Below are 17,273 nucleotides of genomic sequence, written 5' to 3' on the forward strand. Positions count from 1 at the left end.
CATTTGTGTTAGTTCTTACATATCTGGGAATTTGGGGAACATTTAACATATATAAGCCCTAACTAATCTCTAAGCCAATTTGAATATGAGTTCTTTAAGAGCATTTGTAAATTAATTTGCTAATCTAGCAATAGAAAAATATCACATATACATAACATACATACATAAATATGTATAAACATACATGCCCAATGATGCAAACAGATATTTTATAGCTTTCATTTTAAAGATTAGCTGTGAGTGAATAATATAAAACACTGCTTTGTATAGAACAGTTGAATCTCATCTTTATACCACTTTACATGTTTATCCTAATTGTGTTTCTAGCAAAAAAATGGGACATGGTAAATTTTCCCATTCAATATGAGGGCTAAAGTTCTTACCACTATTTGTTGAAAACACCTTTAAGATTTTCATTGCTCTGATGGATAATTTAATGGAGGCTGGGACTACATTCTAGCCAGCGACTAAGGAGACATCAAGCACCTGTTTGGATAGCTTCAAAACCCATCTAAATGGATAGTAAAATATCCAGTATATTTCCAATTAGCCTTTTATCTATTAAGCCTCAGGTAGTTGCTATTGGGGGAAGCTGAGTCCCTTAAGAGCTTCCAGTGGGAGCAGAAGGCTTAAGAGTTCAAGTGATTATAAGGAGCTAAGGGTTGAAGTGTAAAGGAAAAGTCCAGCAGGGGTGAACAGAGGAGAAATGGTAGGGTTAAAGGGAGACATATCAAAGGATTCAAAGGTGCTGAAGGGAAGATTCAAGGCGGTAAGAAGGAAGAGAAGAACTGATGGAAAAGGGGAAGTCTTAGAGGAGATTGTAAGTTTCCTAAAGAGGTCAATGAAGTTGGCAGCAAAAGCATGCCAACTGAAGGAGGTAGACAGATTTGGGGAAGCATAAAGTCTGCAGGAGTTCCATCAGGAGATTTTGGACAACTAAAAATTTTCCATGAGAGAGACAGGATCAAATAGAGAAAACAAAGAGACCTTACAAAGGACCGGGGCTGGGGGCGGGGGGTGAGGGAATGTTCAGCCCAGGAGTCATGGAGTGCATCCTCACTTAAAACAAATGAACTAAGAGGAATTTTCCAGCCTATGGCCAGGGCCAGAGCCAGGAGTCAGGAAAAGAATCATCCTTACTCCAAACAAAGAAGCAGTAAGAAAGACCTCCAGCACCACTGGTGTTTGAAACAATGAAACCTGAGCCTCTAACTCAACTTCTACTTTCCTGGAACTCTAGCTTTTTACAAACAGAAAATATAGAATCCTAATGCAGCCTCCATCTGCGACTCTAACCCAGTTTCTAGAATACACACAGAATCTCAATAACGATCTGTCCTTACTGATCATCAACATCATCCAGAGTAATGCTTCAAGAGTCTGACCCACCAATAGATCACTAATCAAACAGGCGTGAAGACAAAGTCTTCAAAGTTTACAATTAGAGTCCAAAGTGAGAGGTCCAGGGTTCCCGTGATGAACTTGATCACAACCAAGTCAGTAAAAAAATATATATATACCATGTCTTATTTTATTATACTTCTCCCAATTATGCATTCAGGTGTCAAAGTTTTCTAGTCAATGACCACCAGGAGCACCTCTGGATTGAAAAAGTTCGATTTCTTACTTGTTTCAATGGGATATAGCACACACCATGGGGAACTGAGAGAGCTGCCTTATTGTCGGGGTGTTAGAAAAGAGTTATTTCAGGATTTGAGCTTGAGTCAGGAGATTTGAGGGAGGGGTCAGGGAAGTGAGGATAACCTCTGGATTGGATGCTGTCTGCAAACATGCACAATGCTGAGATTTGGTGTCTTGATAAACATTATCTAAAAGGAGGGCAGACTAGAGTGAAGCTTAATAACTGTAATTCATAGTGAAGCAGCCACCACTGAATGAGAGAAAAGAATGTTTTTTGCACACTAACTGTGCAAAACCATAGAATACAGTTTTGTCTGTGCTTTAAAACATATGCATTGGTTTTGCCTTTTACTCTCAATTCATCACAGTCACTGAATGACCTTGTCTGATGCTGGTGTTTGTGAGATTGTGTCCAACATGAAAACACCATTGCCTAACTGTGAGCATCCAGTCACCCTCTAATGACTCTGAAGCTTGGCTGTGTCAAAACAGCATCCAGATGTCAGAAGTTGCTTTCCTCTTTCTTACCACACATGCCAATTCATTATAGATAAGAAAAAAAAAATTCTGTCCGTTGATAGGAGAGTTTGACAAAATCAAACTGAATATTTGTGCCTGCTAAGTGTTGATTAGTCTACCCATGTTAGAGAAATCTCTTTAGTATTATGCCCAAAACTAGCATCTTATTTGAAAAAAAAACTGAAGTAGGAAGTTATTAGTAGGAGCACAAGGAGGTACAAGGTAAAATCTGAAGTGTCTGTCATTTGGATTGTCTAAACATTGGACAACCACCCCACAACCCCTAAGACATACCATTTTTATGTTGCTCATAGTTATTTTTTATTTGAAAGAAAATAAACTGGTTAGAGATAAAGGAGATATAGTAGGCAAGGTAAGTAATTGGATGAAATCACTTGAAATGCAAGCAGCTGTGACCAGTTATGGAAGACTTGGGCTGATTCCATCTCAGGGCAATCTACCATTCAGGATATCCTGAAGCCATTTAGGTAAACCTGCAAGAAAAAAAAAATATTATCAGGAGGCTTCACAAAGGATGAAGAATGTGGCTTTGTTCTTTGGAATCTGAAAGAACTAACAAGTGTCAAATGTCAACTAAACTCAGTGGACTGAAAGGAACATGAGATTTTAATTCCAGGAAGATAAACAACCAATTCCCGTCCGTAAAGGTTTTGGAAGTGTAGCCCTAGATGGAAGCCCAAGTGGGTCAGAACTTTAGACAGAACTAGAAAGAAGTCAGTACGTATGAGTTTTCCTATAATATGGCACAAAGAGATCCAGCCTTCTAATAAGAGAAAAAAGCAATTTTCTCACTCATAGTCCTACTTTACAGATTATTGACAGAGTGCCAAGCACTGACCCAGACATGAAAAAGTATAAAGCAATATTTGAAGAAGATTTCTTAAGGACTTTGATTGTGAGTGCAATTTTAATCCTTTTTCTTTCTGCTCATGTGCTCAAAGTTTCTCATTGTAACTTTTCATATGTTTGAGTGCAATTTCAATCCTTTTTCTTTCTGCCTGTGTGCACAAAGGAAAGTTTCTCATTGCAACTCTTCCATTTCCTCATTTTTAAGATGTTTATTTCATAGATGACTGTGATATTTAAATTATGATATATACATACATTTTATGACACAGTTCCTGGCATATGTTCAGACTGAACAAATGTTGTAATCAATGCTACATGAAACTTAAAGTCCAGAAAAAGTGAACCCAGAATAGGAAGAATGTACATTAGTCCTTGATGAATGTCCAAAATCCCAGAAATAGCCTGAATAGCATTCAAAATATCTTCCTCAAGAAAGATTGTAAAATCACTCATTTTAAAACTATTTTCTATTTCAGGAAAATTCTCTAAAGGAAACAAAGATTTTACCTGATTACCTGATTTTAAATTGCCTGATTTAAACACACACACACACATACTACCTGATTTTTAAAAAATAAAAACCAAAAATAAACAGTTACCTAGTTTCATGGAGACACTTATTTTGGTCTTTCCAATAATGATTCTACTAAGAGTTTTCCTTAATAAATGCCAATATTTCAATATTTACCATTCAGGTAAAATTTGTAACCTAGGAGTCAGGTAACCTCCTGACTCTTCTGATATTTATCTGTTGACTTGACTTAGAAAACTACAAGGAATTAGAGAACAATGTAAAGAAGAGGTCTCCCTGACATCAAAAATAGAGTCTCTGTGAGAATAGAGAACCCAAGGAATCAAGGAGCCATGTAAAAGAAGCACATAGATGGAAGAGTCTTGCTACCTGGAAAGCCCTTACGAGCAGTGGTAGAAGCAGTGGTGGTTGCAGTGGTTGCAGCAGTGTCCGTTGCAGTGGTTGCAGCAGCGTCCGTTGCAGTGGTTGCAGCAGCGTCCGTTGCAGTGGTTGCAGCAGCAGCAGTGGTTGTAACATCTTCAGGATCAGTGTCATCAGGGTCACCTGAAATGAGGAGGAAAAGCTCTAGGTGAGACTGACTCCTGAAACAAAATTTATCCCATCCAGGGGTGGACAGGCATTCCTCATCCTGAATTCATCTCTGCAAATCTGTCATCAGTTCTGTCTTACCTTTAGCTTTCCTGTCCACTTTCCTCATGCCTCATCCTTCCCTGTGCTGTCCTTGCTGGGACAGAAAGAATTTGGGATTTCCCTCCAAGGCCAATGACACTGATTAAAGAGACAGGCAAGTACTTTGTCCCAGGCATGAGCACAGAAGACCAACAGCACGAGTGTTCCTATTCACAGAGACAGCTGCTCAGAAGCAATGAGGAAATCTCTAGTAGCCTGATATTCTGATGCCTTCCCACAGAATAACCTAAGACAGCATACATTCCAATGCAGCATGAATGAGCCTGAGTGAAGGGATGAACTCTAGAGGAAAAGAGGGGGAAGATTAAGAAGATGTATCTCATCTTAGAGTCATATCTCCTGTCTTAGAGTGCAGTAAGATATCTTCCATCAGGTTCCCAAATGAAAAGAGCCACATTTGTCTCATCCTTTATGACACTTGGACTCCATTTATTAGAGAGGTAATTGTGAGAGCCACATTAGATATAACAGGAGAAATTAGTACACTTATGACAGTAACAAAAATGCCCCATCAATTATTGTATGTACAAAGGCACTGGGTAAGAGTTATGAAAATTCTCTCTCTCTCTAGACTTTACACCAGAGCTATTGATAAGGATCAAGAGTCAGACCCCACATTGGTGAGTTAAACCCACCTCAGCAAATAAGTAGCTCTATCTCCAAACCCACACCCTAGCCATGCTGTCTCAGGCCTTATTTAAGAGAGAGAATATTTTTTAATGGGGCCTCACATGGCAGTAAAAATATATGTGAGGTCTGACTAGAGCCAAAGCCCTTGTGACCAAAGGATGTAAATTCCCACCATGTGAAGGATAAAGACAGACCTCCTTAGCTGGTGCATGGGCACAACACACACACAGTATAGAATGTGAAGAATACTTTGGAAGAAGCCCAAGAATGACTTAAGGCTTTGGTCCACAACCTTCATTTTCAGGTTGGAGAAGGGAAACAAACATCAGCCTGGGAATAAGGAATATACACCATTGCAAAAATAAAGCATAGACCTCTTCTTCTACCTGACCCCAGCACTTCACATCCCACACACCACCCTCACTTGTGATCCAAATGGCCTCATATTATATCACTTTCAAAATTATAGTATCTTCCTTCATTCTGAGACCCACTGCATTCTTTTTGACACTGGCTATATATTCAATCCTTCCATTTATTAAAGGCATCTCTCAAAAATTCTCAGTCCACAAATTAGACCTCATGCTCCTGTGCCTTCTGCTGGAAAACAACAAATAGTAAGTCCACATTTGTATAAGTCTATGACCTAGATTTCATATGTTCTAAGAATGCATAAGAGATAAGCAGATTCACTATGTTCATGGTGAATTTTTAAATCAGGAATATAGTTTCCTCAGGCTTTTGCTTAGGATTCCTTATAACCAAGAATATCCACATGGAAACTGGCTGTTTGACATGAGGATAGAAATGGAAAACAGTCACTGAAGGAAAAGATGACATTCAAGTGCAGACTCACTAGCTGGACCCGTTTCTTCTTGAGATGGTGTTGTCGCAGTCTCTGAAAGAGAAGAAAGAAAAATAAGATGTTAGCTGACTGCCAGTTAAGAGAATCGAGGTAAGAGAGAATATGGACAACATTCCAAACTTGACAGTGGAAGGCCCTCAGGCCTTGGTGTACCAGTTGAGGAAGAACAAGTGCACAGATAATATAAAACCCATGAAAACCAATAAAAAACCTGATATGTGGTCATTTTTCCTTTCCTGAAATAAACCTCTGATTATCTTCTTAAACATAATTTACTAACAGTAACAATAAACTTGGGTTCCAAGGTTATTACTGAATTAGAATCTGAGTGAATTAGCAAGAGCCTAAGGACAGTCACTCCATCTTGAATGGTCAGTCAAAATGGTGATAGAACAAGTTAGGAGAGGAGACATCAAAAAGTGCATTCTAAACAATCATAAGCCCACATCTTTAGAGTACGTATTTTATGTATATTCCCACAAAACTTATGTTCAGGTAAGAATCTTTACTTACGAGCAGAGATCAGAAAGGTGGACATGCCCAAGAGTACCAGGACTGCTAAGAACTTCATGGTGGTGACCTGAAGATCAGGGAGCACAGATAAAGATGCTTCAAAGCCTAGGAGAAGGCAAGACACTGACTTCAGGATTCCACATCCTGACAATATATATGCAGAGGGCACCAATCAGGAGCTGCCAACCAGAATCCAGGTTAGGTAATTCCAGGAAGGCCCCTGGAGAATCAACAGCACAGCCAGGGGCCCTTTGGAAAGGTTGTGAGTTCAGATCATTGGTTCTGACTAAACAGGTTTCAATATGAGCCTCTCATATTAAATATGCTTCAGGCAACTTCTCTTTCAGGCTTCCTCTTACACGTAGGGTATAGCATCTCCATATTTACCAGCTCCTCTGCCAGGTTAGAGATGCCCTGAAACCAGCCTTCCTGAAATCTGCAGTGCTCTTTTCATAGATTCTAGGAGTTAAACACAGAGTGCTTAGCCCTCTGTCTCCTCAAATGGGAATAACCAGAGTACAGCAGCCTGATGCATCCTGTGTAACTCAGGCTGTGCATTCTTCAAGTCATGGCCTCCCTCCTGAACATATAATTAGGTCATCTGACACTGGTGCAGAGTGAGTCCAACACTAAATGATCTAAAGAACCAAATATGACCTCACTGCATTTAGCAACTACTGTGTAAAAATTCAAAACGAAAAAGTAAGTATACAGAATACTAAACTAACATTTGTTAATTCATGCATCCATTTAGTCAACTTTTTCATTCAAAAACATTCATTGAGCATTATTATGTGCCAGACACAATGCTAGATGTTAGAAAACTAGCAGCGAACAAAGCACACAAAAATGTTATTTCATACATGCTTTTGCAGGAATTCATACATTAAAAAGTAAAAGAGAAAACACAATGTATTAGGTGTGAGGTGATAAGGCCTAATAAAAAAAGAATGCAGGGAAGAAGAAAGGAGAGTAAGTTTAGAGATGGAAAGTGGAGAGCAATTTTGGATAAGGTGACCAAAAAAGGCATTACTGAATAGGTGATATTTGAACAGAGTCTTAAGGACTTGAGGAATCAACGTGGTACGTTTGGATAATGCAAAGGAAGTGAAATGGTCAGTCTAAAGGAAAGGAATGATGAGTGCATGTAGAATATGGTCATCCAGACCTCTCTGCAGTTGCTGATTAGGGCCCAGCACTGCACAAGTTACATTGAACTACTTGTCCTTTGTCGTAATGGACCTAAGCTGCTAAGTAAAGACAGCAAGGGAGGAAAACAATCCACATTTGCAGCACAGCCAAGAGTTGGACTCAACCAAGGCCTCAAAGAGGGGTGGTGAACATTTGTAACACCAGAATCATAGGGAATTCTCTACATTTTAAAGATTTCCCTTGCTTTAAAGTTATTCTTGTTCTTACAAAGTATGCCTTTTTGTGTCATACCCTCATGGGAAGGATCTCTGCAATCCGGAACAGCACTGAACATCTATTTCTCCTTTTATTGGAGAGTCTATCTGATAACAGCAACCAATCTACTTGCCAAAACATGCTAAAGGGGTCCCTATCATGTGAATGAAGAAAGGCAGAGGAAATTCCTGAGAGAGTGGTCTTTAACCTCAGAAAGGCGAGTCAGTGTCCTTGTCCTGAGTAAACTCATATTTGCCATGAGGCACAGAGTTGTCATAATATGGCAAGAGGTTCGCATAAAACGATGTTAAGAAAAAACACATATTCTGAAGGAAAATTGAAAGAGAAATATTTAAAAGAGACAAGGAAGGAAGGCTTAAAAGACAGGTACTATCTGATTATACCCAGTAGGGAATAAACCCTACAGTTACCCTCATAAGGCCTCCCAACAAAACTGACACAAATTGAAGGGTCTTCTAGGAACTGGTTCCTCACTGAGCCTGCTGTGTCCCTCCACAGAGGCAGAAACCCACCAGACAGACTTAAGGCAAAGACTGACTTGCTAAGGAAAAAAGACTAAACATATCTATCAGTTAGGGTCCACTCAAGAGATCGAAACTACACACTGGATTAAACAGGAAAAATGTGATATAAATAATTTCTAAAGTTTGATAAATGAGTAGCTATAAGGAAGTTCTATGAAATCCCAGGGTTGAGGGAGAATATTCAAGGAAGGACAACCATGGAAAAGGGCCTCCTCCCTAAAGCTGGTATTCAGAACTCATTGCAGAAGCAGCCGTCTGGGTGGCGGAGAAGTGTGCTGGTTTGCCCAAGCTGAAGGCTGGTCTGCAGTTGCCGGGGAAGCAGACAGTCTGCAACCAGTGGTCTGATGTGCGGGGGACGTAATGGCTCAGGGTGTAAGGGAGCCCCGTGAGGCCTCCAGTAGTTTCAAGACTTTATTATTCTGAACTTATTGGATTTTGATAATATTATAATGCTTCAAATTGTATGTTCTTAATATAATCACTTTAAGAGGAATCTACACTTCAAGTATAAAGTATATGTGAGTATATAAAATATACTCAGATCTAACACTAGATGTTTTTCATTTAAATGAACAGCATTATATATAGGACATGTTATATTAAAGTTAAACTGAGATTGTTCTAATGTCCATAAATTATTCTATTTTGTAACATCCATCAAATATTATGCAATATATTCTATGTAAAATCATATGTTGTGTGTATAACCAAACCTTATCTCTCTCCACACATATATATACTATATACCAGTATATATATAATTTTTAAAGTGAAATTTACTAGATTACATATCTCCAAAACTTTTTACTACTGCCCTTTCCCATTACAAGATTATTTTTGCATTTTTTAATAAAAATTAAAATAGTCATATACATAAGAAAGTAAAAGTCTCTAGATGGACAAATGCACTGAGATAACCACCATTTTTACTTGATGATTATATATTCCTGAAGATTTTATGTGTATATGAATTCATATGTAGTTATTTAGTCCTACTCCTTTATGTTAAATATTCCATATATTGCTGTTGTCCCTACCAAAAAGCCAATGTTAAATAAATTTTCCCATGTTTCTATTATAATAGGCAAATATATGTAATACAAATGACCATATATTTGTTTGTACACAAATTATTTTAAAATGCTGTACAAAATGGCCTTAAATCATAAAACACTCTTTTTTCTTTGTGTAAAATGGCATTAAATTATAAAACATTCTTTTAAAAAACTGTACAATATGGCGTTAAATTATAAACCATTCTTTCTTCTTTGTGCATTCAACACTACTTCTTAGAACTCTAACTCAGTTCCTATATATCTGTATTATTCCTTTCAATAGCTTCGTTATGTCATAATTTACTCCAGCATTACCTGCTTATAGGAATTCAGGTCATTTGTATTCTTTTGCTATTTTCAAATAGCAAAAGAAGCCATTGATATTCTTTTCAATGTACCCTTATGTACAAAGTCTCCATGCGGTAAATGTCCAGAGGTTTTTGAATCACAATATATGTATATACTTAATTTGACCTGTATTATCAACGGTTTTCTCAAAGAGCTCTAAAAATTAAAATAACAAAAACAAATATCAGGGCATATTTTTATGACCATTTCTGCCAATAGTAAAGGTTATCTCAGTTGAATTTTGCCAGTCTGTTATGCCAGAAGCAATATTTGTTAGGTTAACTTGTATTCCCTGAGTGCAGTAAGTTTGGGCTTACCGACAACTTGAATTTCCTCTTCCATGATTTACATGTTCTAATCTTTTTATCTGTTGTATTTCCTGTATTTATTCCTTTCAGGATTCTGAGTATATAAGAAATATTAACATATTATCTTTTATAAAAATCAATGTTTTCCAATCTAATATATTTTAATTTTATTCACAATACATGATTAGAGCAAAATCAAGTGGAACTATCATTTTCATTATAATTTCTACATTAAACAATTTAAAAAACACACAACTGGGTCATCTTATAACTGTGATAACTTAATATACTCCATACAATTCATATCTATTATTCATCCCCAGATTTACTCAAGGATCACAAACCTGCCCCAGTCATTACTGCACACTCTAATTTAGAGCATATCACAAAGGGAGATAGGCTCTTAGAGAAAGCAGCACAGAAACCTCAACCTGAAGAGAAGTCTTCAAGGAGCATCAGGGACTTGGTTCAAAACCCGACCACTCACCCCTCACCAAACACCACAGAGAAGTTGGAGGAACCTGCAGCAGCCCTGGCCTGTGATCAGCAAGGACACATAGCTGAGTTTCAACAAAACAAGAATTAACTAGCCATAGATTAACAATGGGTTCAGATACTGAGTTTATTAAAAAAAAAAAAAAAAAAGAATTGAGGTGAAAGGAAGTCCCAGGATGATTGGAGGTGAAACAGGATTCGCTGTTAGGACCAAAGGTAAGATCTCATTCTGTGCTCACATCAAGGTAGCTGAGGCATACCCAGGGCTGTGCAGTGACTGTCTGGCATTAGAAATCTGAATGTGTGCCCCAAGCATGATTATGTAGACACAGCACGTTTCTTCTGTGCATGACCTGTTACTTCTGTCATACATTATTGCCATTCAATCTCAAATTAAATACGTTTTCAGGCAAGCTTCCATGGCTTCCAAACTAAAGTAATCCCTAAAGTTGCCATTACATAATTTGATTCTGTTCTTATCATAATACCCATCATTGCCTGATATTTGCTTGTCTCTTTCTTTCTTTGCTCTTGTGTTTTGTTTTGTTTATGGAGTTTCACTCTTGTCACTCAGGCTGCAGTGCAATAGCACAATTTCGGCTCACTGCAACCTTCACCTCCCAGGTTCAAGTGATTCTCCAGCCTCAGCCTCCCCAGTAGCTGGGATTACAGGCATGTACCACCACAACCAGCTAATTTTGTATTTTTAGTAGAGATGGGGTTTCACCGTGTTGGTCAGGCTGGTCTTGAACTACTAACCTCAGGTGATCTACCTGCCTCAGCCTCCCAAAGTGCTGGGATTACAGGCGTTGAGGCACCATGTCCAGCCTTTCTTTGCTCTTTGCTTGTCGGTTTTCTGCCTCCCTCTCAGTAAATAAACTCTGAGAGAGAAAAAGAGGTTCCTTTGCTTAACACTATTTCACAATACTTAGAAGAGTGCCAAGCACTTGATAAGTTCTTGATACATGAAAGTTAACTAGAGGAAAAGAAAAAAGAAAGGAAGGAAGTGGAAGGAAGGAAAGCAGACAGGCTGAAAGAAGCAAGACAAATTCATATGTATGATAAGCATAAGATTAAAATGGATCGCTTTTCATAAAGTATTGGGGAAGGAGCACAGGTCTATGAAAAATAAGGACTAAGCAGGATATGGATGACATCTTGGAAACTAGAACCTCAGGCTGTGAAAGGGTAGGCAAGCAGGAAAACCATAAACAGAATTAACTAAATAAAACTCAAAGAGTACTTAGGTACAGGAAGCTTTTATTGCCTGGAATATCTTACAGTCCCAGAAATCTGGAAATACACAGTTACACAGGAAAAACAGAATGCACCTAAAGCTGAAATTACAAGTTCCCCACACACGTGAGCATAGTCATTATCAGTCATCCTAACAAGCTCTTCCTATGATGAAAACCAAGGGATGTTCTTTCCACAGCTCTGTGAGTCCTGATTCATTATTTTACCACCAGGAAAGACCTCTCCTATACACAAATTCTCTCCACCACTGGTTCTTTGTAATTAAGCAGAAGAACATCCAACCTTTCTCCTACTTCTCATTCTTTCCCCAGTCTTGACTCACCCCACTCACTGCTATATACCCATTTCCCATCATTGCCCTATCTTGCTCCCACTAATGTTGAAAGGCTGCTCCAAGCTGGAAATCCCCAAACAGACCACAAAATACTCTCTCATGAAGTGAAACAATCAGAAGAGTAATATTTCCAACTATTATTCAAACCAGAGAGTTCCCTGATCCCCTTTGCAGGACATGTGACAGGGGTATGCCTCGCTCTTTCAGTTGCCCCGCTACTCAAACCCCTAGGAGGAACATGCAGACGGCTAGGTGCAGGCCATGGGGAGTGATTTGGGATCTGGCCCAATGGCAGCATCTAGAGGTGGGTGTCTGTGACTCCCAAAGCACAGCTGGGCATGTGTTACAGTGTGCTCTTTCAGCTTTGACGTCTACAGATGGCTTGTGTTAACCAGCTCAATGGACCCTCTGCCTATGGCAAGCAGAGAGCCAGTGTGACCATTTTCTGTATCCCAAGCTCTTGCTCAGTGTGCCAGAAAAATTGGATTACTTATGAGCTCGAAGGATGAGTGCAAGGTTTCATTAAATGGTGAATGTGGCTCCCAGGGACATGGATGGTGAGCTGAAGGGGAGGATTGGGTGGGAAGGTGGTTTTCCCTGCAGTCAGGCCACCCAGCGGCCAGACTCTTCTCTGTCTGCCCCACCCCCATAATTCTCCTCAGCATTCAGATGTCCCTTCTCTCTTTCTCTGTCGTGGTTCCACTGTCACTGGTCTGCGGGTCTACTGGTGTCTGCTGGTGTCTATTGGTCTGTTCCTCTGCTCCTCTCAACATTCAATTGCTTTTGTGCCCATTAAGGTCTCGGGTTGATATGGCCACAAGATGGGGGATGTGATGGGCCAGAGTGGACCTGGAAAATGAAACATTTGGGGGTGAAACCAGAAGTGCCTATTCTCACTTAGGCCACTCAAGGGTGGAGCCCTCGCCAGGGACCCTGCTGTTCTCTATCCAGCACTTCCCCGACCCCCTCCTGTATCATTACCCTTTCCCTTTCTTCTCTCTTTCAGAGAACTATCACACTGTTTCTTCCTCCTATATTGTTTGTTGCATTCTTTTCCTTTTTCTGAATTTGTGGCTCTTCTTCTTTCTCTCTAAATGTCTCTCTGTCTCTCCGAATGTCTTTATCATACTCGGTTTACCTGTCAGTCAGATCATCCTTTACTCCATCTCAAGCTTTGCTAACATGTTGCCTTTGTTTTATTTAAATAAATGTTGTAGACTGTGCAACATTTGCAGGCTTCCACAACTCTCTATATGGAAATCTGAAAATAATTACAGTCTGTGAATCTTCTAACACCTTGGAGAAATATCCTTTCAAATGCAATGTCAGCCTCACCTTAAAATACTTAGAGCCTCCTTCTTTCTCCCCCTCACTTCTCTCTACCATCACGCTTGCCCTGTCAGTCTTTGATCATCACTTTACCCTTCTGGGCATTGACAACACTTGCAAGTCTTCTTCCTGACACTTTGGAGCGGTATCATTCAAACAGGGTGCCAGACTGACCTTGATACACTGAATGGAGACTTCCTCCACCTAACCTCCATCTCCCCTAACACTTGCATTGTCAAACTTCGACCATCACGCTTGCTGGATGTTTACTTCGCACACTATGAAATATTTATTCAAAAACTGAGTCAAGTTTCTTGATCATTCTCGTAGTTTTTGCCTGGCACTATTGTTGATTTGTTCAGCAGTCTTGTCAAAGAAAGGATTATAGTCTTGGATAAAATAAACAGATGCTGGGGTGGTAAGAATTCCTACCAAAACCTCAAGAACAGATCCTTTCCACAGCTGTTACACAATATCCCTTATGTAGTGCTCTGGGTAGGAATGCACAACCTAAATCAAATTGTGAGAAATCACCCAACAAATGAGGAATATTTTATTTATTTATAAATGGGGGATGAAAATGTATTCCTCAATTTATCAATGTCATAAAACACAAAAAGAGCAACAAATTTTTTTTTGCAGAATAAAGGAAACAAAAGAGACAAGGCAATTAAATGCAGCATGTGATCTTAATCCTGTTTGTGTACTGGAGGAAAACCATTTTATAAGGAACCCCACTGGATCAAAAATAACACCAGAGACACACTTAGAGGAGAAGAAAAGTATTGCACCAATACTTTTTAACCAATTACATATACTCTAGGTATGTAAGAGAATTTTGGTTAAAGCATACACTAAATATTTAGCAGTACAGAAATTCTAACAGCAGAACTAGTCCTGTCTGGTTCACTTTGTTGGTAACAAAATGTAACCAAATGGTGAGTTATTTTTTAGTGTAACAACCTTCAAGTTGCAGGTCACATAATCTGAGCAAGCCCGGATGAACCAAGTGTACCTTACTGATAACCCCAGAGCCAACTGGAACAAAGAAGTCAACCACAAGCAGAATCTAAGTACTTGGTTTGAGGAATGGGGACCGAATTATGAAGTGAAGAGTGCCTTGTTTTGTTGCAGTACAGACTGAAGAGACAGGAACCCGTTGTCACTTTGCATGAACCAATCAGAGCACACCTTGTTGCATTTTTCTCTCTCTCTCATTGTTATTCACTGCCTTTAAAACCGGTCCCAAGACCACAGCTCAGGGAGACAAATTTGAGTGTTACCTCCTGTCTCCCTGCCAGTCAACTCACTGTAAAGCTCCTCCTTTTCTCAAAAGCTAGTGCTAGTGCTTTTAAGAAAATGAGCCCATTATATGCACTGGGCTCCTATATGCATTGGGCAGAGAGCTCATTGCTCAGTAACTAAGTATACCCAATGCAAGTATCTGACTAAGAAGATGAACCATCTCCATTGTGTTACTACCTTGAGGCCGTTATACTGAGGGAGTTCAAGCTGCAAAGAAAGGCCATGTGTAGGCATCCTGGCTGACAGTCCCAGCTGAGCTCAACCTTAATGTCATCAGAGACCAAGTGCAAGAAATATGACTGAAGGATCCTCCAAATAATTTCTACCTCCAGCCATTTAAATAGTCCCAAGTGTTCCCCATACATAGTCAAGATGATATAAGACATTCCTTCAGTGCCTTACCCAGATTCTTCACCCACAGTGTCTGTGAGTCTATTAAAATAGTTTTTGTAGAGTGTCATAATATTTTTCAGCAGTTTTTTTTATGCAGAAATAAATGATCAAAATGAAATTTGGCACCAAAATTGGGATGCTGTAATAACAAAAACATAAACATGTAGCTTTGGCTTTGGACAAAGTGAAAGGCAGAAGATGTAAAGACATGAGGAGAAAATAGTCCAACACCTGACAAGTCTAAAGCTTTTTGTTGAGGGCTTAAAGGAAATTTAGTAAGATGTTATTAAAGGCTGGGAGAAACTGGCAACACTTTTGCCTAAAGAAAGGTAAGATATAAAAACATACCCGGTGAACTGTTAGATCTAACTAAGGAGATTTCCTGAAAATGTCAAAAGTGTCATCAGTTTTTCTTTTAGGTGCACATCACAAGTAGAGAGAGATGAGATTTTCAAAGGTGTTGTGCTAAGATCTCAGAAATTCAGTGTCACACAGTAGCTTTCGTCTAGATCCTTAGGCTGTCTTAGGATTTTATGAATGTGTGTCATGGGTCATCCCTGTTAAATGTGAAGGCCTCTAGGAATCATAAGGGCATTGTTCCTCAAGAACCTCTTTGGGCATCAGAAAATCTGTCTAACAGAAACGTTAATTTGCATTACCATATATCTATTAAGTAAATTAAATTCATAATACATTATCCCCCAATAAAAAATAAATCTGAGGCTGCAGGTAGCTTCCTCAAGACTTTCTACCTAAAATTTGAAAAGGAAAAAACATTCATCTTATCTAAATTCTTCCCAAATGTTGAAAAACAAGATGAAAGACTTCTAATATGATTTTATGACACCAGTATATCCTTGATGCCAAAGGCCCAAAAAGATATCATAAGAAAGAAAAATTATGAAACATTCATCACCATGACCATAAAAGCAAAATTTATGAACAATAAATTACCAAATCTGGTGATAAAAAGGTTAAGACAAACATTACCTAATTCAATTTATTTCAAGAATCCAAGATAGGATCAACATTTGAAAATCAATGAATGTCAGTGTATTAGTTTCCTATTTCTGCATAACAAATAACCACCAGTTTAGTGCCTTCAAATGACACAAATGTATTATCTTACAGTTCTGGAGTTCAGAAGTCTGAAATGGGTCTTATTAGCCCAAAGTCAAGGTATCCACAGGATTGCATTCTTTCTGAAGGCCCTACAGAAGAATCCATTTTATTTCCCTCTGCAGTTTCTTGAGGCTGCTCAGATTACCTGCCTTGTGGGCCCTTTCTAAGCTCAGAGGCAGCAACGGTTGTTTGAGCTTTTCTCATTTTGTATGACCCCGACACTGACTTTCCTGTTTCCCTCTTCCACATTTAAAGGACTTTTGTAATTACACTGTGCCTACCTGAATAATCCAGGATAATTCCCTCATGATATGTTCAGCTAATTAACAACTTTAACTTCATCTACAACCTTAATCACACCTTTTCATACCACCTAACATAAATGCAGGATTCAGGCATTAAAATATGGGTCATCTTTGGGGCTCCAATATTCTGTCTATTAAAGTTAGTCATCTAATTAACAAAATCCTTAAAATCATAGGATTATCTTAATTGATGCAGAAAAGCATTTGCTAAAATTTAATATCCATTCATTATTTTAAAGCTCTTACAAAAATATAAATAGAAAAGTATTATCTTAATTAATAGCAAACATAGTACTAAAGACGAACGCTTCAAAAGCATTCTCCTGGGACAACAATGGATACCATTTACAGTCCTGCATCACTTAATGATGGGAATACATCCTGCGAAATATGTCATTACGTGATTAGGTGATTTCATCATTGTACAAACATCACAGACTGTACTTACACAAACCTAGATATTATAACCTAGTGCACACCTACGCTATGTAGTATAGCTTATTGCTCTTAAGGTGCAAACCTGTACAGCATGTTTCTATACTGAATACCATAAGTTATTGTGACACAATGGGAGTATTTGTGTATCTAAATGTACCTAAACATAGCAAAGATACAGTAACAACATTGTATTATAATCTTATGGGACCACCATCCTATATATAATCTGCTGTTGACCAAATCATTGTTATATGTTTCATGACTGTATATTGATAATGTGCTAGAGATTCAAATAGGGCAATCAGGCAGGAAGTAGAAAAAGAGAAAAGATGAATAGAAAGAAAATTACGAAAAGGCAATTACTTACAGAGA

General features: G+C 38.6%; 1 protein-coding gene across 3 annotated transcripts in view; it reads right to left on the minus strand.

The window, feature by feature from the left end:
- Nucleotides 1-2,456: 2,456 nt before the first annotated feature.
- Nucleotides 2,457-17,273, minus strand: part of MUCL1 (mucin like 1) — a 265,658-nt gene continuing 250,841 nt past the window's right edge. For all 3 annotated transcript variants that reach the window (XM_078336491.1, XM_078336492.1, XM_054238462.2), the window contains 4 exons: nt 6,261-6,365; nt 5,739-5,780; nt 3,932-4,105; nt 2,457-2,654 (listed from right to left, as the gene is read on the minus strand). In XM_078336491.1, coding sequence (XP_078192617.1) covers nt 2,608-2,654; nt 3,932-4,105; nt 5,739-5,780; nt 6,261-6,365 — 368 coding nt within the window. In that variant the 3' untranslated portion in view covers nt 2,457-2,607. The remainder of the gene's footprint in view (nt 2,655-3,931; nt 4,106-5,738; nt 5,781-6,260; nt 6,366-17,273) is intronic.

The sequence above is a fragment of the Callithrix jacchus genome, chromosome 9 (assembly GCF_049354715.1).
Source record: "Callithrix jacchus isolate 240 chromosome 9, calJac240_pri, whole genome shotgun sequence".
Taxonomy (NCBI): Eukaryota; Metazoa; Chordata; class Mammalia; order Primates; family Cebidae; genus Callithrix; species Callithrix jacchus.